At 53.7% G+C, this 23,483-nt stretch overlaps 1 protein-coding gene across 2 annotated transcripts in view; it reads left to right on the top strand.

Moving 5' to 3' along the window:
• The window catches only part of CHCHD6 (coiled-coil-helix-coiled-coil-helix domain containing 6), a 131,767-nt gene that overhangs the window by 71,620 nt on the left and 36,664 nt on the right, over nt 1-23,483 (top strand). Inside the window, exon 5 of one of the 2 annotated variants that reach the window (XM_059940541.1) lies at nt 13,987-14,070. The exons of the other annotated variant lie outside the window; for it this stretch is intronic. Coding sequence (XP_059796524.1) covers nt 13,987-14,070 — 84 coding nt within the window. The remainder of the gene's footprint in view (nt 1-13,986; nt 14,071-23,483) is intronic. 2 annotated transcript variants of the gene reach the window in all.

Genomic DNA, 23,483 nt, shown 5'->3' with positions numbered 1-23,483 from the left:
CTGGCCTCTGAATTCCTCCCATTAATTTACACATCTATCCTCATGTCAGTAGCACACTGTCTTATTACTGAGCTTTGTGGTAAGTTTTGAAATCAAGAGGTGTGAATCCTCTACCTTTGTTCTTTTTCCTGATTCTTTTGACTGTTCGGGGTCCCTTGAGATTCTGTATGAATATTAGGATGTATTTTTATGTTTCTGCAAAAGAAAAAAGTCAGCTGAGATTTTGATAGGGATTGTACTGATGCTACCGTTCAATTTTTAAAAATCTTTCTCATTTAGGTCTCTAATCCAGTGTGAATTAAAGTTTGTATAAGGTACAAGTAGGGATATACATTTATTACAAAGGTGACTCTTCCCTCCCTGGATTGCAAGAGAACCTCTGTCGTTCATCAGTTAGCTTTATGTGTGATGGCTGTTTCTGGACTCTGTTCAGTTCAATCAGTTTCTTTCCTTTTATAGTAGGTCTGATTATCTTGTGTATTAGTCCTCTAGTTTTGTTGTTTTCAAGATTATTTGGCTTTTCTAGGTTCCTTGCATTTCTATATCAATTTTAGAATCAGTTTGTCAGATTAATATCTGTAGATTAACTTGGAGAGAGTTGAAATCTTAACATTCTCGAGTCTTCAGTTTCTCCCCCCCGCCATCTCTCTCTCTCTCTCTCTCTCTCTCTCTCTCTCTCTGTGTGTTTAGGCCTTCTCAGCAATCCTTCATAGATTTCTGTGCAGTGATCTTAGATCTCTTTTGTTAGATTTACTCCTGGGTGTTTTATATTTTTGGATGCTAATGAAAATGGTATTGCTTTTCATTTTAATTATTTTTATTTATTACTAGTATATAGAAATGTGATTACTTTCTATTTAATTTTTATGACATTGTATCCTGCGACTTTGATAAATTTACTTATTAGTCCACATATTGTTGCGTAGTTTCCTTAGGTTTTTCTACATTACAGTCATGTCATCTGAGTGTCATGGCAATTCTACTTTTTCCTTTCCAGTTCAAGGATGGGAATTTTTTAAAATTTCATTTATTTTCTTGCCTTGTTGCACTGGCTGGACCTCCAGTACAGTTTAGGATAGAAATTATTATCTGGGTGATGTTCTCTTAGTTGTGGACATAGGGGGAGATGATCAGTATTTCACCATTAAGTCTGGTGTTAGTGCAGGTTTTATAGATACTCTTTGTCAGATTTCTGGGCTAAGTTGCTGAGTTTATCACGAGTATGTGTTGAATTTTATCAAATACTTTTCTGAATCTGCTCAGGCCCATGTGTTTTTCCCCTTTATTCCATTAAAGTGGTGAATTATAACTGATCGTTTTAAAGGAGAGATTATTGAGATATAATTTACATATAGTAACCTCTGTCCTTGATGTCCAGCTCTGTGACAGCCCCTCCAGGGTGTGGCCCAGCTTCTGCTCCCACCCTGGGGCCAGTTTGTGCAGAAAAGCCCAGATGGGATCCAGTCAGTGACTAATGGTGGGGGAATCCTGGAGTTCTTGGGAGTCCATAGGGAGGACTCCTGGGCTCGGGGGATCAGGGAAGGATGGCACCCAGGCTGGGCTTGAACTTCCTGCCGCCCTCTGCCTGCCTGATGATGAGAGATCCACCGTTCTCGTAGCTAAACTGCGGGCTTGTGAGCAGGGGTGTGGTTTATGCGCAGAGCACGGGCTTAGAGCCTGCAGAGGAGAAAGCAAGGAGGCTGCTGAGCCAGGAGTCAGGTCTGCCCTCCCCTTGGAAGCTGAGGCTCCCTGTGCTGGCTCCCGCTGGCTCCCGACATTCGGTTCCCCAGGCCACCTGGGGATGGGCAGAGGCGGGAGCGCTCGCCTCCCCAAATGCTCCTTTGGGGAGAGCACCTTCTTGCCAGGAAGCGTTGCTGTGTCCGTCCCAGAACCTCTGGGCAACGCCTTGCCCCAAGAGATTTCTTGTTGCCGCCTCTCTTGTCATTTCTGGCTCTGGCCTGCCCGCCTCTCCGGAGGCCTGGGCTCTGGGGGCCTGTGGGGCAGAGGGGAAGGATTGGTCTGAGTTGGGGCGCACGTCCCACCGCATCAGTGCCGCCTCTGGCATCAGCTCCTGGTGTCCCTCCTCCTGTCGGAGTTGCTGGTCCCCGTCCCCTGGCTGCCGTGTCATCCCCTGTGTCCTAACTGGGTGCCTGTGCCCCTGGTAACAGCCAGGATTCTTTGGCTGGAGACCAGCTCTGGCCTAAACAAAAGGGCATGTGTTGGAAGGGTATGGTGGCCCCGGACCTGTCAGTCTGGAGCCTGGATGGCACAGGACACTGGCGTCTTCTCCTTTGGGGCCTCTGCTCAGGGTGGTCCCCGCCGGGCCATGTGTGGTCCTTCTGAGAAGAGGGAGTGTTCAGTCTTGGGGGGAGCCAGAGGGGGTCCGCCGGCCTGCTCTGCACCCTTGGTGATGCCCTCCTGCGTCCCAGGGACTTGTCACCACACGCGCTCTTCTCGTGTTCCAGCCAGGAACTTATCAGTTTTATTGATCTTTTCCCAAAACCCACTCTAGACTTTGTTGATTTTCTCTATTGTTTGCTTTCTGTTTCCTTGATTTCCACTCCTGTTCTCTTATCTCCTCTCTTCTACTTACTTGGGTCTAATTAGCTGGTTCGTGTTTGTTTTCCAGCTTTGTGGGCTGGACAGTGGACCGTGGACACTTTGGTCCTTCTTTGCTGAAATAGGTGTTTAAACCTCAAGTTCCCTCTAATGAGCGTTCACTGCACAGCACGGGCAGGTCAGGGTCAGCCTGAGATGGGCAGAGTTCATGTGCAGGGCTCGGGGCTCTCCTCTTTGGGGTCTTCCCCTCACTCTCCAGCATGGCCCCGAACTCAGATTTCTCGTTTTCTCTTCGGTTTCTCAGCTCCCAGTGTGGCACCAAATGGGACCAGTTCTTGAAAACTCGTGGAAATGGCGGCCCCTCCTGCCGTGTCCTCCTTCCACATGGCGACCCTCGTCCTGCATGAAACCGTGTACAGGCCCTCGTGTCCTTGTCTATTGAAGTAAATGCTGACTCAGGAGTGAATGATGGGAAATGTGAAAATGGAGAAACAAAGAGTAGCTGTTGGGCTGGGGAACTGGGAACAGCTGAGACTACAATTCTGCCACATCACAAAATCACTGAACTCCCAGTTCCCTGAAAGATGCAGACAAAGGCCTGACGCACGTTCCTAAGTTGCTTTTGCAGGAAGCTGACCCACCAGATGAAAGCTGCTGACCACAAGCACATAGACCCCCAGACGTGTTGAAACCGGAAGGGTGATGATGCTTGATGTTTCATCAAGGTGAAACTTCACCTTGATGCCATCCAATCCCAGGATTGTCCACGAGCTGACCACGCCCCGCCCCTTGAACACTATACAACCCCTCACTACCCCCTCCGGGGGGGGACACACAGTCTTGAGGGCATTAGCCCGCTGTGGCCCCCTTTGCCTGGCAAAGCAATAAAGCTGTTTCTTTGCTACTTCACCCAAAACTCTGTCTCCACGTTTCTATTTGGCACTGGTGCACAGAGGCTGAGTTTCAGCAGCAAGCTCCTGGCTGTGCTTGCTTTTCTCCAGGGCCTTCAGATGGTTGTCCCTTGTGTTTGGTCCAGAGCTTGTCAGGGCACTTGGTCCGGGAGGAGCAGTTCTGCCACGTGGGCCGCGGGCCGTCTGTGTCCACAGACGCCGTAGGGCTCCCACTGCAGGTGGGGACTGGAAGGGGGCCTGCCCAGCCAGGCGTGCGGGCAACTTTAGCCGGGCCCCCCCGACAGCTGCTCCCACGAGCTGAACCCCCATCTCCATCTTTGCGCAGGGGCCATCGCCCCACCGACCTGGAAGGCCGCGCGCCGGGCCCTCCCCGCCCCTCGCGGCCCCCAGGTGAGACCTGTCCTTCCCTGTCTGTAGTCTTTTCTCACAGAGGCCTCGTCAGGGACACACCCTGGGTCCTGGCCTCCTCACTGGTTGGCTAAACAGGATGTTGGCCACAGGGTTTTCCTCTTCTTTGCGATTGACTTCCAGCACTGCCGGAGACTGCCCTTCGCGACGGGCAATTCTGAGTATGAATGTCCCCCGTTGAAACTCTCAGTGCCTCTGCATTGCCGAGACCCTCACCATGGCTCGGGCGGGGTCCCTTGGGCCCCGTTCCTGGTTCCTCCTTCCCCTCCCCCTGCTGCTCCTTCGCTGAGAGGAGGGAACGGACGGCTGAGCGTCTCCGGCTCCTGGAGTTGCTGTGGTCCCCATAAGGGCACTGGCTTGTTCCCTCTGCTTCCCGGGTCCCTGGGAACAGGACTCAAGCGGCAGCCTGACCCAGTAGGGGGTCTGGTGTGGGACCAGGTGACCAGAGCCACTGCAGGCCCGTGAGAGGATGATGGGCCGGGTGGGGCAGGCCCGCGGAATGCGGTGCTGGGAGGGTGGGGAGGCCCCATGTTGTCGCTGTGGGTCGAGCAGCTTACAGACCCAGCCCTCGAGTTAAGCTCCCCAGGGCTTAGAGGTTAGTGGGGCAGACGAGGCCCAGAGACACAGTCCCCATGGGGGGACCGGGGTGTGACAGGAGGCTCACGCACACACATGTACACGCGTGCACGTGTGTGCACACACCCACACCCCTTCAGCACTCCGTGGGGCGGAAACCCCGCACTTGCCCCCGGAGCAGGGAGGTTCCCCCTGGGGTCGGGGTGCCCACTGCACACTCTGTGGCTGGCTCTGCCCCCACCTTGGGACAGCTCACCTCCTTCCTTGGCCCCGGTACCGAAGCCTTCTGGCTCTTTCCAGAAACTCAGTACCTCTCTTAAGGATGGAAGATTTACACTGTTAAAGACAGGCGTCAGCATGCTAGTTCTGAGCAGTACTTTGAACAGCGGCAGCTTTGTTAGAGTGACTGGGGGGGGTCTGGCCTGTGGTGCTTCTCTGACAGAGGCCCTGAGCCCCAGCCCGGCCCTGCCGTCGGTGTCCACGCCTGGACAGTGGCAGTCGTGGGATGAGCCGTGTGGTGGACAGCAAGTGGATAACCTCCCAGGAGACTCTTGAAGGTTTGGCCCTTGCGTAAGGGCCTGAGTCTTGCTTCTGATAATGTGAATGTGTAAGTTCAGTTCTGAGCTCGAATGGCCAGTGCCTGCACGCTAGGTGCACCGCCGGATGGGCAGAAGGGGCTTGGGGCTTCCCCCCCCAGAGCGCGGATGTTGGCAGGGGGCTCAGTAGATCGCTTGGTGTAACAACGGCTAGAATAACTATAAAATCTATTTAAGTGCCCCGGGAGCACAGATGGGAGAAGCCGTTGTGTTTGGATGCCGAGGGAAGAGAAGATACGACAGTCAGATCTTGACTGCAGCCGTAGAAACCAGCCCCGCTGTTGTGAGCAGGGAGGGAGGCTGGGGGCCCGGATTCAGGGGACGGTGACTGTCGGAGCCTGAGCCAGGTGACCGCCCCGACGAGTCGTCCCCAACACACCTGCCCCACGGAGAAGTAGGACAGCACACCCCTGCCCACACACCCCAAGACGGGAGTTTACAGGGGGCTGGAGAGTCCAAGAAGGAAGAGCATGTGGGCAGAGCCTCAGAGAAGCTGCCAGGCTGGCAGGCAGGATGCAGAAAAAGAGGCATTTCTGGCAAAGAACAGTAGGAGCCAAGAGCGGAGCCGTGGAAACCCTGGCGTGCCCGTGAAGGGGGCGGCGTTTTCGGGTGGTCGAGTCGAGGTCAGAGAAGAGTGGTCCTTCAGTGCCGCCTCCCTGTCGTCCACGAGGTGGCCTGGCAGAGACTGTGGGCGGGCCCGCAGGGTCTGAGCAGACCTTGGATTGGCCCCGTACCATCGTGTGTCTCGAAGGCCATCAGGGTGGCCGCCGCCATCCCCCGTAGCCTGGCCTCTGGGCTGTGCCACAGAGGCCCCACGCCAGCGCTGGGGCGGCTCTTCCAAGTTCTCGCGTCCTCGTGGTCTCCGCCCAGGTCGTGGGAGCCAGCGGGGGTGGTGGGACAGTGCTGCACGGAGCCCGGCTCCCTCTGGGCGGTTGGGAGCTTGGCCCGCCTGCCTGCTGACGGCCACGTGCTCAGGCTGTGACCAGGCCCCTGGCCACCCGCTCCTGGTGAGTCAGGGCTGCTCCCCCGAGCCGTTCACCTCTGAGAACGTCTTCAGTTCACATCAGGCCGGGAGGGTGCTCTGGACACCTCGGCACGGGGTGGGGTGGGGGGAGCCCCCACTCACAGCGGCGGCTCTGCCCGGTGCACGCGGCCCCTCTGCCCGTGGCCTGGTCCTGTGCGAGAGCCGCGGCCCAGGCACCGTTGTGTTTAAGCCATGTCTCTCAGCTCTGATACCTGCAGCAGCAGGCGGCGGAGTGGAGTGCGGCCCCCTCCCCCCGGCCAATCTTGTCAGCCTGCAGATCTGAACACAGGCACTCCTCTGCCCGACCGGCTTATTTCAAGTGGCGTGTTGTTACCCTGCGCTGAAAGACAGCCCCTGCCTCGCTCCCAGGCGGGGGTTTATTCTCCATCATTACTTTTTAAAAGGTGTTCGGCTAGAAGATTGCCTATTATTTCCTCTGTGAGCCTCTCCTCACTGCCGTTGTGTGGCGACAGCTGACACAGCCGCGGGGGATGCTCTGTGCGCCTGCCCGCGAGTCACCGTGCGCGACAAGAGGGAATCAGGACGTCTTCCTGGGCAGCAGCCTTCCGGTTCGGCTTTTATGAACTGGGTTTAAAAAATAAATAAGTCAGATCGTATCGGTCTCCTGCTTAGAGCTCTTGGGTGCCCCCTCCCTTTGAGCACAGCTGACCTCTCTCCACTCCCCGGGCCCGGGCACAGCAGCCTGTTTCCCCGGGAAGCCTTCGCGTTTGTGTCGTGTCCTCAGAGGCCCTGAGTGGTCACCACCCCCCTCTCTGGCTGCCCCTGTCCTCCCAGCCCTTCCCCACGTCCGTCCGGCATCCTAGCCGCTCATCAGCATGTCCTCAGCCTGCCATCCCCCTGCTGTGTCCCTCGCTCCAGGAGGGCTCCAGACACACGAGCCGCCGGGACGCTGTGGTGGCTGATAGTCTGAACAGGCGGAGACTGGGAAGCAGCGGGGCCTTGGTGTGGGGAGAAGCAAGGCCAGAGAGGGTCGTGCAGTGCCGGGGAGAGGAGGGCACCTGCAGACGGGCCCAGCACTTGGCTCTGGGAAGGAAGACGCACGGCCCCGGGCAGAACTGTCCACGCTGGGTTCATGACCCATTTTCCATTTTCTCATAGGCAAGTCCAAATGTTTTTCTGTAAAAATCCCGGTTTGGTAAACGCTGGTGACCAATTCAATTGAAAACCAAACCAAACCAACACCACCCAGTAGACCAGAGGAGGACCAGGCAGTTCATGGCCATGAGCGGGCCTCTCCTTCCTTCCCTCCCTCCCTCCCATCTTTCATCCACTCAGCAGTGACCTTCGCTGAATTCACAGCTTCAGTCCTGTCCTCCGTGCCGCGTGGAGAGGTCAGGGCTGTGACCCAGTGGCCCCCACTGGGTGGCCTTCCCGGAGGAGGCTGGGCAGTCCCAGGCTTTCCCCAGCAGGAGACCCACGCGGCCTGTCGCTCTGCCCAGCCCCCTAGGCCGCCACCTTAAGCGGAGTCGTGCACGTGGTTACATTTAGTTTCCTGACCTTTCCCCTCCCAGGCCGGAGCCCTCCTAGAAACCTCGGGGATGGTAGCACCTTCCAGGACAGTTTGCGTGGAGACCCACGCGTGCTGGGACTCTGTCCCTCTGGGAGGGGGACCATGACTTTAGCATCTCAGCTCTGCGTGACCTCACTGTGTGGCTCTGGGTGACTGCATCACTCTGTGCCTCGGTTTTCTTGCCTTTTAAGTGGGTTTAATGGTTCCCTCCTCACCGGACGGTTGGGTGAGTTGAAGGAGCACTTGAGTCATTGTTTATAAACTGTTGATACGTGGTCACTGCTGTTCTCACTGACTCGGCCCTGTCGTTCAGGAGTCGTCTCTGATGCCTGTTTCTGTTACAATCGAGGTGGTACCTTCCGCCCAGCACCTGGGTGCTGCTGAGAGGAAGTGAGGGTGCAGAGTGCGGGGCCAACGGATCAGACGCGGTGGACGCAAAGGGATGTGGCAGATGCGCAGGGACGTGGCGGCCTCGCGTTTTCCTGGTCATGTTCTCTTCTTACTCTGCTGCCTTGGAACCCGCCTGCCCTGTGAGCCCTCCCTGTTTAGTTGTTCTGTCAGTATCCTGAGAGATGTTAAAGTCTTTGACTATGATTGTAGATCCGTTTATATTCATCTTTAATCTGTCAAATTTGTTTTATGTATTTGGGATTTTTGTTATCAGGTGCATACACGTTTATAATTGTTATCTCTTCTTGACTAATTGTCTCTTTTATGATTGTGAACTGCCCTTCTTTATATCTGGTAATATTTTTTTGTCTTGAATTCTCCTTTATTTGATATTAATATAGCTATACCAGCTTTCTTATACAGCAAGTTCACTGCATGCACGTGAGTTCTGTTCCGAGAGTGCATTCATAAGTCCAGTTTGTTCATAAGTCCAACAAAGTTAGCCTTAGTTAGTTAGGTACCCAACTAACACAATCGGCTATATAATAATATACTGTAGTAGGTTTATAATACTTTTCACAGAAATAATACATAAAAAAACACAAAAAGTAAAGAAAACATTTTTAATCTTACAGTACCTTGAAAAGTACAGCGGTGCAGTACGACAGGTGGCACACAGGGGCTGGCATCAAGTGAACAGGCAAGAAAAGTTACTGACTGGAGGAGGGAGAGGAGGTGGAAGATGGTAGAGATGAAGGATTGCTGGCAATAGGAGACAGAGGGCAAGCTGCAATTTCACTCACGCCTGACGTTGATGGAATGCACGTTCGCATCTTTGAAAGTTCGCAACTTGAAGGTTCATGTGTAGGGGACTTACTGTACTTGGTGTGCACGATACACCTTTTCCCATTTTTTAAAACCTGTTTGTATTATTTTTTATCAATAACATATAGCTGGGGTTTTGCCTTTGCATTGGTGTGTATGGTAAGCAGAATAACGGCCCCCCAGAGACGTCCGCCTCCCAATCTCCAGGACCTGTGAATGTACTCTCTTGCATGGTAAACAGGGCTCTTCAGGTGTCACTAAGTTAAGAATATGTGGTGGGGAGACTATCCTGTATTATCCAAGGATGTCCAGTGTGATCTCAAGTGTCAGGGAGATTAGGAGAAAGGGAAATCATGGAACGATCAGGGAAAGAGGGAGACAGGAGAGTCAGAGAAGGAGGCGTGATGACAGTAGCAGAGGTCAGGGCGACGTGGGGCCATGAGCCAAGAAATGCAAGCGACCCGCGCACCGCGATGAAGAGTGGCCCCCACTCGCTGCAACTGGAGAAAGCCCTCACACAGAAACGAGGACCCAACACAGCCAAAAGTAAATTTTTTTAAAAAAGCATATATATTAAAAAAAAAAAGAAATGCAGGCGACCCCTAGACACTGGGAAGGGCGAGGAAACGGGTTCTTCTCCAGAGCTTTCAGAAGGACACAGCCCTGCTGACACCACGCTTGTAGCCAAATAAGACGCATTCGAGACTTCTGACCTCTAGAACTGTAAGAGAATAAATTTGTAGTATTTTAAGCCACTAAGTTTTTGGTAAGTTCTTACAACAGCAAGAGGGAACTAATACAGGGGTAAGTCTGTTTATATTTAATATCATTATTGGTATGAGCGCATTTAAATTGACCATTTGTTATTTCATTTGTTTGTGCCATCTGTTCTTTGTTCCTCTGTTGCTGCTTTCTTGTAGATTTTTTTTGAGGGAGAGGGTGGAGATGAATCAGTACATTTTAGAATTCCGTTTTATCTCCTCTACTGACTTTTTATTTGTGCTTTCTTTGGTTGCATTTTTAGTAGTTATTCTAGAAATTACTTTTTAAAAAATCTATGCTCAAGAAGTATTCTGTTACTTCAGGAATTATTTAAGAACTTCACAAAAGCACCCTGCTTGGGATTTTTCTGAGCTTCTCAGATCTATTTGTGGTCTTTAATTAATTTTGGAATATTCTTGGCCTTTATCTCTTCCCTTTTTTTTGCCCCATCTTTCTCTTTTCCTACTAGGACTTCAATTAAAGGTATGCTCTGTCGTTTAATATTGTCCTGCAGATCTTGGGGGCCCTGTTTCATTCTGTTTTTCATGCTTCGTCTGCTTGGGTTTCAATTTGAATAATTTCTAATCATTTGTTTCCAAGTTCATTGATTCTTTCCTCTGCTCTGTCCAGTTTGCTAATGAGCCCACGATTTCTTGCGTTTTCGTTTGGTTCTGTCCTAGTTTGGGTGGTGTCAGTGAAGGTGGAGGAGGGGCCTCTGAAGACCCTCTCTTCCATAAAAGCAATGAAAATGGACAGAGCCTATTTTTTCAGAACTGAAAGTTAACCAAAGACTTGTGGCCATCCAGGAGCATTTGTTCAGGAAAAATGGGTGAATCTCAGTAAGGAGAGTGAGGTTTGTGGCATTTCAAATTGTCCTGTTCCCATCCTCCTCTTCCCAACCTGAGACTAGCGGCTGGCGTCTCCTCAGGAGTAATGGGAGCTGGAGGGTTCCTGTCTTCCTGTAGGAAGTCTCCATGACTTCCCATGCGGTGCCCACCCTTTCCTGCTAGAGTCTCCGACGTGTTAACCCTGGTGACTTTGAAGTCCCTCTGGGCTAACTCCGGGCCATTGTTGCATCTGGCTCTATTGAGTATTTCCTCTCTGTGGTACATCTTTATTTTCTTGTGTGTGTGTGTGTTTAAATGTTTGATTGAATGCTGAACCTTTTGGGTAAACAAGACAGAACAGTGGGCACTGCAGTATGTATTTGTGCCAGTGGAGGGTTTTCCTTTGTTCTGTGAGACCCTTAGTGTGGGGACCGGGTCCCTTGTAAGTGGCATACAGTTGGATTTCCTTTTTCTTTCTTTTACCCAAAGTGGTGATCTTTTTCCTTTAAGGCTGAGGTTATTTGGTTCGTGGTCTATATTCATTATCTGTTGCTAATTAACAAGTTACGCATTTAGTGGTTTAAAGCAGTAACCATGTATGACCTCACGGTGCCCGCAGACACCTCATGGTGGACACCTCGTGGGTCCTTGGGGCTGGGACTGGGCTTGGCTGGGCCTCTGCTTCTGGCCTCTCATGGCTGCAGTCCCATCCCAAGGCCCTCGGGCCATTGGGCTGAGGCCCCTCAGCTCCGTGCCACGGGGGCATCTCCGGAAGGCAGCCCACAACACCAGGGAAGCTGGCTCCATGGGTGTGGACAAGCAGGCGGGTGCCAGACAGAAAGCACGACCTTTGCCCCTGGAACTGCCCCCTCTCTCTCCAGTCATAGCTGCTCATCAGGATTTGGGTGTCACTCCAGGGCCCAAGCTCGGGGACGTGGGATCCTGGGGGACCATCTCAAAAGCTGTGATCCCTGATTACTTATACTGATTCCTGCCACCTTGCCTGGTCTTTCCTGTTCCGTCCTCTCCTCCCCTCATTCTCCTCCAGCCCCCGCCTCACCTGCTCGGACCTCCCCCTCCTCCCCCTCCTCCACCTGCCCTCCCTGTGCGTCCGCGTCCCCCGAGCAGCCACAGGGCAGTTGGACTCGGGCCCGTGCTCTGCCCTCGAGTTTTCTGGCTCCTCTGTTGCTGTGCGTCCTTGTCCCCGTTGCAGGACCAAATCTCTCTACTGCGTCCCCATTTCCTAATTTCCCCCTAACTGCCCTCAGCCTGGGGCTTGTCTCATCCATTTGATTCCTTGTTCCTTGAAGAAATTTACCTTTTTAATATTTACCTGCTGGGGGGCTTGCCTGTTTCAGGTTCATTTCTTCTTTTTTAATCAGCAGTTCATTTATCTTTTTGACCACCTTAAACTTACATGTTTAAAATCCTTTATCAGTTGGAAATTTGAACACTGGCTGAATATTTGATGACGTTAAGGAATTCATTTTTTTGGTATGCAATGCTACTGGTTCTGATTAGGAAAATAAAAGTCTTTATGTTTTAGAGAAATGTATTGAAGTACGTGCAGATGAAATGACCTGCTGTAAGGAATCTGGGGGGAGGGAGGGGTGGACGCTGTAGGTGAAACAGGATTCCCGTTAATCATTTTTTTTAATATTTCCTTTTTTTTAAAGTTAATTAATTAATTAATTGATTTTATTTTTGGCTACATCGGGTCTTAGTTGCAGTCTTGCAGGATCTTCGTTGTGGCATGTGGGATGTTTCACTGCGGTGTGTGGGCTTCTCTCTCTAGTTGTGGTGCGCAGGCTCAGTAGTTGCAGTGTGCAGGCTTAGTTGCCCTGCAGCACGTGGGATCTTAGTTCCCCAACCAGGGATCGAACCCGTGTCCCCTGCATTAGAAGGTGGATTCTTAACTGCTGGACCACCAGGGAAGTCCCTAGTTTATCATTTTGAAGCTTAGTGATGGCTATCTGGGTTTTTAAAAATACTATTATAAATTTATACTTATTTCATATTATTTAGTATATATTTTAATATTATAATATCTGGGTTTATTTAGTATTATTTTAGTACAGTAATACAATTTTGCATAATAAAAAGTTTTAAAAAACCGTGTCATAACGTCCCATCACGTGAATTTTGTCTGGAGTGAATTCGTATCAGCTGCTGTTTGTTGGGCAGCCTTTCTAAGCTTACGCTTCCTCACCGTATTTGGGGTTTGGTTTGCAGGCTTGTTTTGAGCTCAAGTTTTGGTTTTGGTCTTGTTGGCTTTGTTTCTCTCTATTTCCTTGTCTCCCTGCCGAGCATTTTTGTGGCACCAAGTGCCAGCCAGTCCCCGCGCCACCCAGCTGTGGCCTGGGGTTCACGGGGCTGGAGCTGCGGCCTCTGGGCTGAACCCAGCTTCTGGCAGATTGAGAACCATGGCCTGACATGGGGTCCTCAGGATTTTCAGGTTGGCTTCTTATTCTGGGGGAGCCCTGGGCTCCGGGGGCGAAGCTGGCCCCACGGCCACCTCTGCCCAAGGCTGTGGCTTTGGCCTCACCTGCCTCTGTGCCCGTCTGTTCTGTTGGACGTTTGCATCTTGTTAGCAAATTCGGCTGTGTCTCCGTGGTTTTATCTGCCTTGTGTTTGGAGCAGGGCAGGTGCATCGAGCATGCTCATCTGACAGGTCCCTTCACTTCCCCCTTCAAAGACTGTGACCCGAGAGCTGGCACGCATAATGGTGACATGTTACCCTGTGTTGGAGACAGTGTGCTTTATTCAGTGTTTTTCCCCAGAAGGCCGACTGGGAAATGTCTTAGGGAGAACGACGGTCGTTACCCTGCAAGCTGTCCACCTGTGGTTCCCCAGCCCGTGTCCATCTGCAGTTGTCCTATTTTTCTGTCTCTTCTGCTGGGATCTAAGCTCCATGAGGACAGGAGCTCCCCCTCACCCCCAGTGCCCCAGCCGCCTTACAGGCGTGTGTGTCACATGGCAACACCCGCTAACGTCTGGCTCTGACCTGAGGGCCACCTGCCTGCCGTGCCTGAGAAAAACGAGGGCTGGCCCGGGTAGCCTGCTGTGACCTTGTGAGGGTCCTCGGCCGTGTGCACCAGTGTTCTGTTTGTTCCCGTCAGGAGGCCTAGGATTCTGGGTTCCAAGGCTGCTCACCTTTCAGCTCCCTGGCCCTTGGAGACAGGTGGTTTGCTCATCAGAAGGAGGACATCAGGGCGTCCCTGCCGCTCAGAGCGCAGGGAGTGAGTCGGCAGCACATGTGCTATGGGGACGGCGCAGTGTTTCCGGCCTGCGTGCCTTGAGGCTGCACAGCTTCCGTCCAGGCCTTTCTCTGCCCAGGCTCGACCCCAGCTCCGCTCGTGGCTTTGAGCTTCGGGGCCGTCACCTAAGCCGCTCTGTTTCTGCGTTGTGATGGGGCCCTAGTCACCCTGCCTGCCTTTGGAGACCGTGGGGCGCATGTGCACACGCTTGCCCTGGTCATTGCTGCAGGGTCCCCCCTTAACGGCGGTAGCGACGTGGCACTGCGTGGGCTTCCGTTCTTAGGTCACCGACGGCTAAATGGACTCTGCTCTCCCTGCAGGCCGGGGAGCTGGAGAGACGAGAGGCAGAGCTGAGACGCCGCGACGCCTTATACAAGGAGCAGCTCGGGCGCCTGGAGAGGCAGGTGAGCGGTCCGGCGCGAGGGCGGCTGGGCCCCGAGCTCCGGGCGGGCTCAGGAAACTGACCCCGCAGTTCTGCGCTGGGAAGAGGTAGTGACAGTGTGACCGTCACGGTACAAATACACGAGCGCCGTTACTGATTTTCTCCTGGGGGTCAGGGATCAGAGGGCCCGTCTCTACTTTTCTGAAGATGAGCCTTTGAAAGGAACAAGTTTCAGAGGCACATCACCTGCCCTTTTTCAAATCTGCAACAACGAAAATTCATTTGGTAACTTTGTAACTTGCTTCCTGTTTGGGCGGCTTAGTATGTTGATCATGAAGGAGTTTTCAAAGAGACGCTGAAACCGTGGCAGGCGATGGTTGGCAGGTTAACCCATGGCTCTCCCTACGCCTGAGACCGTGGCCAAGCCACCACGCGCCTGCTGTCCCCGTGGGTCCTGGAGTCCCTTGTCTCAATTTGGAGCTTTGAGGTTGGCGGTGTCTTGCAGGCTTGATGGCAGGCACGGGCACTGGAGCCTGTCCGTGGGGACAGAAGGGGGCCACCCGTTGGTGTCTGGGGGACGCCAGGCGTGTGAGGTGTGCAGCACGGAAGGTGACTCTCCTCTGGTTGTCCTTACAGCCTGTGCTCTGCTTCTTTCTCACCGTCCTCCCGCTCGTCCTAGGTCAGGTCCGGACTCCTTACGTAGGCAGATGGGCCCCTTCTTTTGAGTGAGGTTTGCCTGCGTGGTTGAGAGCAGTTACTAAAAGCTTCCAGAAGAGGTGTGCAGATGCTTAAACACTAGCATTTTGCAAAACAGGAGCCGGGTCTCTGGAGGGAGGTGGGGTGGAGGGGGAGAGGGGCTGGGCAGGCCTAGTGGGCCTTCTCGAGGGACAGTTGTGTTCCTGTAATGGCTGGGACCACGGAGAATCTTCTCCAGTTGCTGTTGCTGTTGTATTTTTATATAAATTCTGCCTCAGTTGTTGAATGCTCAGACTTTGACATTTTCAGCTTCTGCACCTTCCAATCGTCAAGCTTCTTTTTTTTTTTGGTTTCCTTTTACGCTTGGAAATTGATGGTGGAAAGCTGTTCGGGGCAGACTTGGAACAGCGGCTGGATCATCCTCGACCCCTCAGCAGCTGAGAGCCAGTCGGGGTGGGGAAGGTCGGGGCGGGAGGCGCAGAGGCCCGTTGCCCGGAGGACGCCGTCTGGACCCGGCCGTGTGATTGGCGTCGACGGGCAGGAGAGCCCGCGGAGTCCAGACCAGTGTTCAGGGGAGGGGACCTCGTGACCCTTCTGTGCCCGTGACAGTTATTCCTGAGTGAGGGGAGCATGTTTTGTGGGGCGCCTATGCCTCGTGATCTTCCTGCACAGTTGTTCCCGGTGCCCAGGCCGCCAGGCTGGAGCGAGGAGGGCTTTCCTTTTCCCGCGGAGAGAGAGGTGCGCTGCTGCGTTCACAGCGGCCTCGCCAGGGTCTCGGCCCAGGAAGCACAGCCGGCGTGATGTCCGTTCAGGCGGGAGGCAGAGGGCAGCGGGCACTGACGGTGGGGGGCTGGGCACCAGCCCCGCCGTCCGCTCCGTGTTCTCTCCCCTGCAGACTGCAGGCCGCGCTCCAGCAGCAGCGGGTGTGTCTGAGGCTGTCTCCTCTCCAGGGATGGCCTCTTCTCCAGGCCTCGCTGGGCCCAGGCCCAGGTGGGTGGGGCGGGCGGCTCCGGGGTCCAGCAGAGCTCAGCCCTGGTTCCGCCTCAGCAGCACAGCAGCCTGGGACTTGGAGCAAGTTGTCTAAATTCCGGAGCCTCAGTTTCCTCGTCTTTGAAACGGGAATTTCAAACCCGCGCTGCCAGCTGTCTGGGGGACGCGTGGTTGTGTGCGTAAAGCAGCCCCCGGCGTGCCTGGAGGACCCACCCGTTCATCCCGCGTTAGTTTGGCTCTGTTCAGTGCTGGGCAGTGGTGGTTCCTGCCACACGGAGCCCACAGTCCAGGGTGGGAGGGGAGGGGATGCTGAGGGCTAGGGCCCCAGACGAGGGACGCCTGAGACCTTCCTGTGACCAGTGGGCCTGCCAGCTCCGTCAGTATGGTCTTACTTTTCTAAACTCAGCAGCTGCAAGTGGAGAGGGCACTTTTGGGGTCTAGTTTCAAAGAGTGAGGCAGGGAGAAAGGGAGGACCTTGGAAACGTGTGTTCTTCCTGGATTTCGGGCTCTTTCCCCAAGAGGTGCACCCACTCCCCGCCATCGCGGCCTCTGCCTGTGAGCAGTTAGTGCTTCTCCCGGTTCCCGTGTTCCTGCTCGGGCTGCGTTTCCTAAGGCGCGGCTGTGCCTCGATCCTGACAGGCCTGCAGCCTTCTCAGTGCGGCACGAAGCAGCCCTGCCTGCAGTCCCTGAGCCTCTCCGGGAAAACAGGAGCTGCTTAAGGTTCCGAGGAAGGGGAGTAGGTTCAGGGAAGTCCGCTTCACAAGAGAAGGTGGCTGCTGGTCAGGGGTGCAGGAAGAGGGCCCAGCCTCACGCTTCGGGGAAATGAGTTACAGCCCAAGGCGACCCTGTCACACACTCAGTGGAGCGGCCGCCGTGGGAAGGATGGGCACCAAGGATGGCGGTTCAGCCTGTGCTCCCAGGGGGCCGCCTGGCCAGGCCCCCTTGGGAAGCTGTCACCCAGGGTCCCTGGAGCTGAGCAGAGCTATGCCCTGAGGCCCGGCCTTTCTTAGCAAGAATGGGCTGCTTCTACCTGGGCTAGCCGCCTCCGATAAGGTGAGACAGGAGGACCCTTGATCCAATCCGATTCTTTTCACATGTAGGAAAGCGGCCCCAAGGCAGCTCAGTGGTTTGAGAGTCAACTGGTACAGCTGTGAGTGCTGTGCTCTTAGACCTAGAGGGACCTGGGCCGTGTCCCTGACACCTAAGACAGAAGTGGGGAAGTGGGTCAGCCTGACTTGTGTCCCATCTGTGGCCACCCTGGTTGCCGGCACTTCTGTTTCTAAGGACTCAGACGATAGAATCCTGTCGGGGGTGTGACTGGTCACCAACCTTAGGTTTCCCAAAACCCACCTTTTCTCCCTTTGCTAACGTGGACATGGTCCTGTCTGGTATCTTCCCATTTTCTCTGAATTCTGAGTTGCCAGAGCAACAAGAGTCTCCGTCAGGGAGTTCAGAGCTTGCGTGGCTCGCCTGGGTGGGGACGAGAATTCATCTAGCATGCCATCGCTCTCTGCAGCCGACCCCAGGTATCCGTGTTGGATTCACTCTGTTCCGTCTCCTGGGCGGAGGCTGGGGGTTCCGGGGCTGTTTCTCTCCGCCCCCTGCTGACCGCACCCCTCCTCACCAGCGTGGGCCTGTCCTGGCCCCCGTCTCTCCTAAGCAGATTCTAAAGCCCTGTCTTCGTGCTCGGCATTTCCCAGCAGCTCAGCCTGCCGGGGCCCCAGCCCTCCTGGCCCTGCTCCCCGGCCTGGCCATCCGTCCCATGGCCCCTGTGCCCTGTCGGGAGCACAGGGCAGAGGTCACCTTTGTGCCCTTCCCGGAGATCACCTGCACAGGTGCACTGGGCTGAGGCCGGCTCTCCATCCCGGGTCTCATATCAAGATCGGTTGTGATTGTATTTCTCGGAAGAGTGTTTTTAAAGACCTTACCGCTTAAGCTGTCCTCCTGCCGTGGAGGTGTCTGGTGTCCTCGCCGCCTCGCCGGCCGCTGCGGTCGGTCCCCAGCTGCCGGCACTGCTCTCACCCTGGCTTTCCAGTGCCCACGCACAGCTGCTACCTCTGCCCGGGGGGCAGGCACCTCCCAAGGCTTTGTTTGCCTCCTACAGGCCCCGTGTGTGGACGTGGCCCTTCCTGCTGGGTCTCAGGGACCACGTGCAGCTTGCACGCGGCCCCACGGCCTCCTCAGTGGTGGACGTGGGATGTACGTCTGGGGCTGGCTGACTTAAGAATCCTAGTCCGGCCGCCCTGTTCACACTGGGATTTATCTTTTTAATGGGCAGGCAGATATGCTCCAGAAAGGAAATAGCCACGTGGCCCTGCCTATTCTGCATCCAGACTGCGTCCTCCTAGACAGTCTGATGCCACGTCCTGCACTTGGAGGTGTCTGTCCGAGGAGCTGTCCGAGGAGCTGTCCCCTCAAGGCAGCCCGTGGCGCTAAGTGCCCAGGTTGGTGTTACGCCTGCTGTAGTAGAAGGTCTGCCTGCACCTCGTCCTGCCCTCAGGGTCAGTGACGGGGGTCACAGTGCAGTCGAGCTGGGAGGAGCCTCAGGAAGGAGAGTGGTCGCTGAGTCAGGAGGAAGCGGCCGCAGAGCCGCGTGGCAGGGACGGTGCAGTGGCCGAGCGCATAGCATGGCCAGGCACGCGAGGCGGTGGCGGGTGTGGGGGCCACGCGAGGCCACTGCAGCGGCTCTGTATGCAGGGCTCACGTCTCCACACAGACCGTCTTCCTGGGAACTCGCCCCCCAGCCGGGAAAGCCAAGGTCTGCTGGACTCTTTCCTCTCCCTGTCTGTGTGTTTCCTACACTCCATCCATCCCCACACTTCCCGATGGTTAAAACTGTCCCCTCCTCTGCATCCGCATCTCCGTCATCTGTCACCCACACGAGGGCATCATCCCTGATGGTCTCCTGGCCTTAGTGGCCGTCCCTCTGTGCCGTCCAGATTTCTCGTTGCCTTGTCTGCACTGTGCTTCCTCACCCGGCCCTGGACGTCACCTGGTCGGGCCCTGCACGCCCTTCAGACTCCACCCCACCATCTGCTGGCCCAGCTCAGTGTCCCCAGCCCCTGATGGGGGTCGGCCTCTTGCCCCAGCTTGAGCTCCAGGTCGGGACGTGATTCTTACACGTACAGCAGCAAACCTGCAAATCCAGAGCAGAGGAAGCGGGGGAGGGAAGGGTGCTCTGTGGACACACGCCCAGCACAGGTTCTGGGGCCGCGGCCTGTGTGCCTACCCACCCGAGGCCAGCCCGCGGGTCCCTGCAGAGCGAAGGCCTTCCCACCGCCGTCAGCAGCACCTCGGGCCCGTCGCCAGACACGGCGGACGTGGGGCTGGGCAGGCGCAGCTCCCGCTGCAGGGCAGCTGGACCGGGGCCGTCCCGGACACTCGGAACCCGGGGAGCACGTGGGAAGGGCGCAGAATGTAAAGATTCTGGGGCTCTTGGTGGCCTCTTGCCTGGTGCCTTCTTAAATACACCAGAGTCAGTTTGGGGGGGTCTTGGCGCTCTTAGGATCTCACAGTACCAGCCTCTAAACTCAAGCAGAGGGAGGTTAGGTTATTTACCCGAGTTAAACGGCTCAAGAAAGGACTTCATGTCTTGCTTGAAATGCTTTGGGACGTAAAGATTCCGGCCCATCACTGTCTCCGCGAGGGCCGTCCGTGTGGACCCCGTGGAGCCGGGTTCCTGCCATCCTCCCAGGAGAAACACAGGCCGTCCCATCTCTCGTTCAGAGGGTCACACTTGGCAAGTGTTGTGGACGTGCTCATGGCCTCTGTTGAGAATGCCAGGCGTCACTAAAACAAACAGACGACGTTGCGGCACCTGGTTGTTGGTTACCAGCTGGCAGCTTTGCCTAGAACAGCGGTACCTGCGGACACCTGCCCCGGGCGTCCCTGTGGCACCTGCTCCCACGGCCCACTTCCCTGTCGACGCCCAGGAACACGTGTTGTCCGGCGGAGAAGCCGATTGGAAGGCGCTGCCAGTGGTCCCGAGTGGAGCCCCTTCCCATCAGGTTTCCGGTAACCCCTGGACCTAGGAGCGGCGTTGCTGGCCTTGTGGGTGGGGCGCTTGGGAGGGGCCCGGGGAGCTCTAGCGATACAAAGTGGCAGGAGGTGCTTGGGGGAGAGCTGGTGTGAAGCGCGAGCTCGGTGAGGAGCGGCTGAGCTGAGCTGCCGGGACTGCGGGGCTCCACGAGGCAGCGGGGCCCCTGCCAGCTGACGTGCGGCTGTGAACGTCCCGTTTCGTCGCAGTGTTGCTGACAGCACCTCTCTCCCCCGAACACGTGACCTTGAGCACACAGGCGGCTCTGTCCAGGCTGCTCCTGATCCTCTCCTGGACTGCCCTTCCCCAGGGCGCCCCAGGGGCTTCCTGGGGAACAGGATTCGCTTCGCAGAAATCGCCTCACTGCAGACTCCCATCAAGGCCGCGCCTTGTTTCTTTGAGATCGCCTCTCAGATGTGTTAATGATGGAAGAAAGAATGAGAACGATGAAGAAAGTCTGGAAAAAACTGGATCAGTAAAATTAAAAGAGGGAAAGCAGACAAATGACTCAACAGATGGAGGAATTGAGCAGAAAGGAGGGAGTGGGTTTAAATGGAATCAGAGAGGCATCTGAAGGGGTTTTGAAAGGGAAACACAGAGATTACGAAGATTTTAAGTCGCTGGGCTCTGAATGATTAACAGCTGACTGAGGTTCTGAGGCCAAAATCATGCCTCTGCTGAAATTAGAAAAAAAGACAGAAGTGTACGAATCTCCTTAGTTTTCAAAATGAACCTCAAGAAGGATAAACCAGAAACTAATGAGATTTTTTACCTACAAGCGGGAGTGGGAATGGGCTGGGAAGACAGGGAGGGTGTGGGACATCTCTGAGTGTGTTTTTTATAAATAGTTTGACTTTTGAACCATGTTAATGTTTTTCTTATTTAAAAATTAAATTGACAGAGATGGTGTTAAAAATTAATACAAGCAGAAATAAATGAACCCAGCCATCTATCAGACAGATACCACCCACAGAGAGGGACTTCCAGAGAGAAGATGTCTGGGCTCCCCTCTCCCTGCTCTCCCCACCAAGTACAGCTGGGAACCCTGGAATAAGTTGAGAGGCACCACAGGACTCTGAAAGGAAGGAAGACGAAAAGCTGGTGAGGGACCCTGGGCTGGAGGAACAGCGCGGTGGCCCAGGTGCTCACAACCCCCTCCCAGTGACAGAAGGCAACCAGGGCCAGTGTCTTCGGCCCCAACCTAGTGGCAGACGGCTTCGCAGGTCGGCTCACATTCCTCCAGATTGAGATGGAGCCCCCCAGCCATACTGGGGGTCTGGTGAGAGCCCCTGGCATGCACCCCCAACAAGTGTTCTTCGTCCCTGGGGCCAGAGACTCCCTTCTTCCCCCGAGACCCCAAATGGCTCGACAGCACACCAGGGGGACCCTGCCACAGCAGGGCTGGGGGCAGCCAGGGAGCACTGGCCTGGCAAGAGCACTTTGTCCTGTGGACCAGAGGGTCCTTGCTCCCACCCAGATCATCGGTGAGCTGCTGGCCGGCAGGGGATGTCCCGCCCACAAGTGGCTGGGGCAGTGCTCCTTGTGCCCTGTAGGCAAAAGATGCCTGACAGTGGCAGGGGGACCCCTCCCCAACAAGTGGCTGGCGGGGGAGCACAGCCTGGGGAAGCACTTCCTGCTCCGCAGGCAACCCCGCGGGGTCAGCAGGAGCCCCAGTGCCTTGGAGGAACCAAGTGGACACAATAGTGCAGTACAGGCTCTGAATCCAGATGCTGAGCAAATCCCAAAGATAAACCCAAAGAAAGCCACACCTAGACTCACAATCATGAAACTTCTGAAAGCTAAAGACAAAACTTGAAAGCAGTCAGAGAAAACCAATGTTACGTATGCAGGGAGGCCGATTTGATCGATGGTGGAATCTCATGTAAAATCCTGGAGGCCAGAGGAAGTGGTGTATTTCCTGAGTCCTGAAAGAAAAACTCTGTTAACCATGAATTCTACACCCAGCAAAACTATCCTTTAGGAATGAAGAGGAAATGAAGACGTTCTCGGATTACAGAGAGCTAAGAGAATTTGTGGCTGCCCAGTGTACCTGTAAGGAATGGCAAAGTAAGTTCTTCAAACAGAAGGAAATGATAAAAGAAATAATTTGGGAATATGAGCAAGAAAGAAATAACAAAGGAGAAATAAAAAATGCAGATAAATACAACATTGTCCTTCTTCACATGAATTTTTAAAATCATATTTGATTGTTGAAACAAAAAATATAACATCGTATGATGTGAGGCAAATGCATGTACAAAAAATGCTCAAAGTAGACTTTAAAAAGTGGAGAGGCTGGAGGAACCTCAGTGGAAGTGAGGCTTGCAGACTTGACCCTGAGCGGTAGAGCGTCGGCAGCAGCAGGTTGTATATTACATGTGTGCATTGTAATGCTCAGTGCAGCCACTGAGCAAGTTAGGTGAAGCAGTGACTCAGACACACTATTAATAAATCAACATGGAATCTGGTGAAATGTTTAACTGACAGGAAGACAAGAAAAGAGAAATGGAGGAGGAACAGAAGGAACAAACAGAAAACATGTGATAAGATGGAAGACTTAAGCTCTGTCAGTAATCACCTTAAAGGTAAATGGTCTAAATATACCAGTGAAAAGGCCGAGACTGCCAGAGAAGATCACACAAACACGCACACACACAACTCTGCTGTCTATAAGAAACTCAATTCAAATACGGTGACATAGATGGAAAGTAAAAGGGTGAAAAAAAGATATGTCAGGGCTTCCCTGGTGGCGCAGTCGTTGAGAATCAGCCTGCCAATGCAGGGGACACGGGTTCGAGCCCTGGTCTGGGAAGATCCCACATGCCGCGGAGCAACTAGGCCTGTGAGCCACAATTACTGAGCCTGCGTGTCTGGAGCCTGTGCTCCGCAACAATTGAGGCCGCGATAGTGAGAGGCCCGCGCACCGCGATGAAGAGTGGCCCCCACTTGCCGCAACTAGAGAAAGCCCTCGCACAGAAACGAAGACCCAACACAGCCATAAATAAATAAATAAATAAATAAATAAATAAAATTTTAAAAAAGTAGATTTAAAAAAATAAAAAAAGATATGTTACGTAAACATCGATCCAGAAAAACATAGGAGTGGTCATTAATATCAGATAAAGTACTTCAGAGCAAAGAAAATTACTAGACACGAAGAAGGGTGTTATATGATGGTAAAAGGATCAGTCTATCAGGAAGGTAATAGTGATACACATACACATAGTAATCCTAAATGTGTGTGCACCAAAGAAGAGAGTCTTAAAACATGTGAAGCAAAAACTGATTGGGCAGAAAGAAACACACAAACCTAAAATAATAGTTTGGGGACCTCAATATCCCCTTTTCTCAGCAACTGACAGAAGGGCTAGACAGAAGATTGTCAAGGATATAAAAGGTCTAAATGACACAACCAACTAGCAGGATCTGACATATAAAGGATACTCCAACAATAGCAAAATGCATGTATTTTTTAAGCACCTGCGGGACCAGGATAGTCTATATCCTGGGCCCTAAAACTAACCTTAACAAATTTGAAAGAATAGAAACCACATATCAAAATATATGGGATATAGCTTAAGCAGGGTTGAATGGGAAATTTATACCAGTGAATCCCTAAATTAGAAAAGAGGAAAAGTTTCAAATTAAAAGCTCAAGAAATTAGAAAAAGAACAGCAAAATAAACCCAAAGCAAGCAGAAGGAAGGAAATACT

The sequence above is a fragment of the Balaenoptera ricei genome, chromosome 11 (assembly GCF_028023285.1).
Source record: "Balaenoptera ricei isolate mBalRic1 chromosome 11, mBalRic1.hap2, whole genome shotgun sequence".
In the NCBI taxonomy this organism is placed as follows: domain Eukaryota; kingdom Metazoa; phylum Chordata; class Mammalia; order Artiodactyla; family Balaenopteridae; genus Balaenoptera; species Balaenoptera ricei.
The sequence above is the reverse complement of the archived record's forward strand: the minus strand, read 5'-3'. Positions and strand labels throughout refer to the sequence as shown.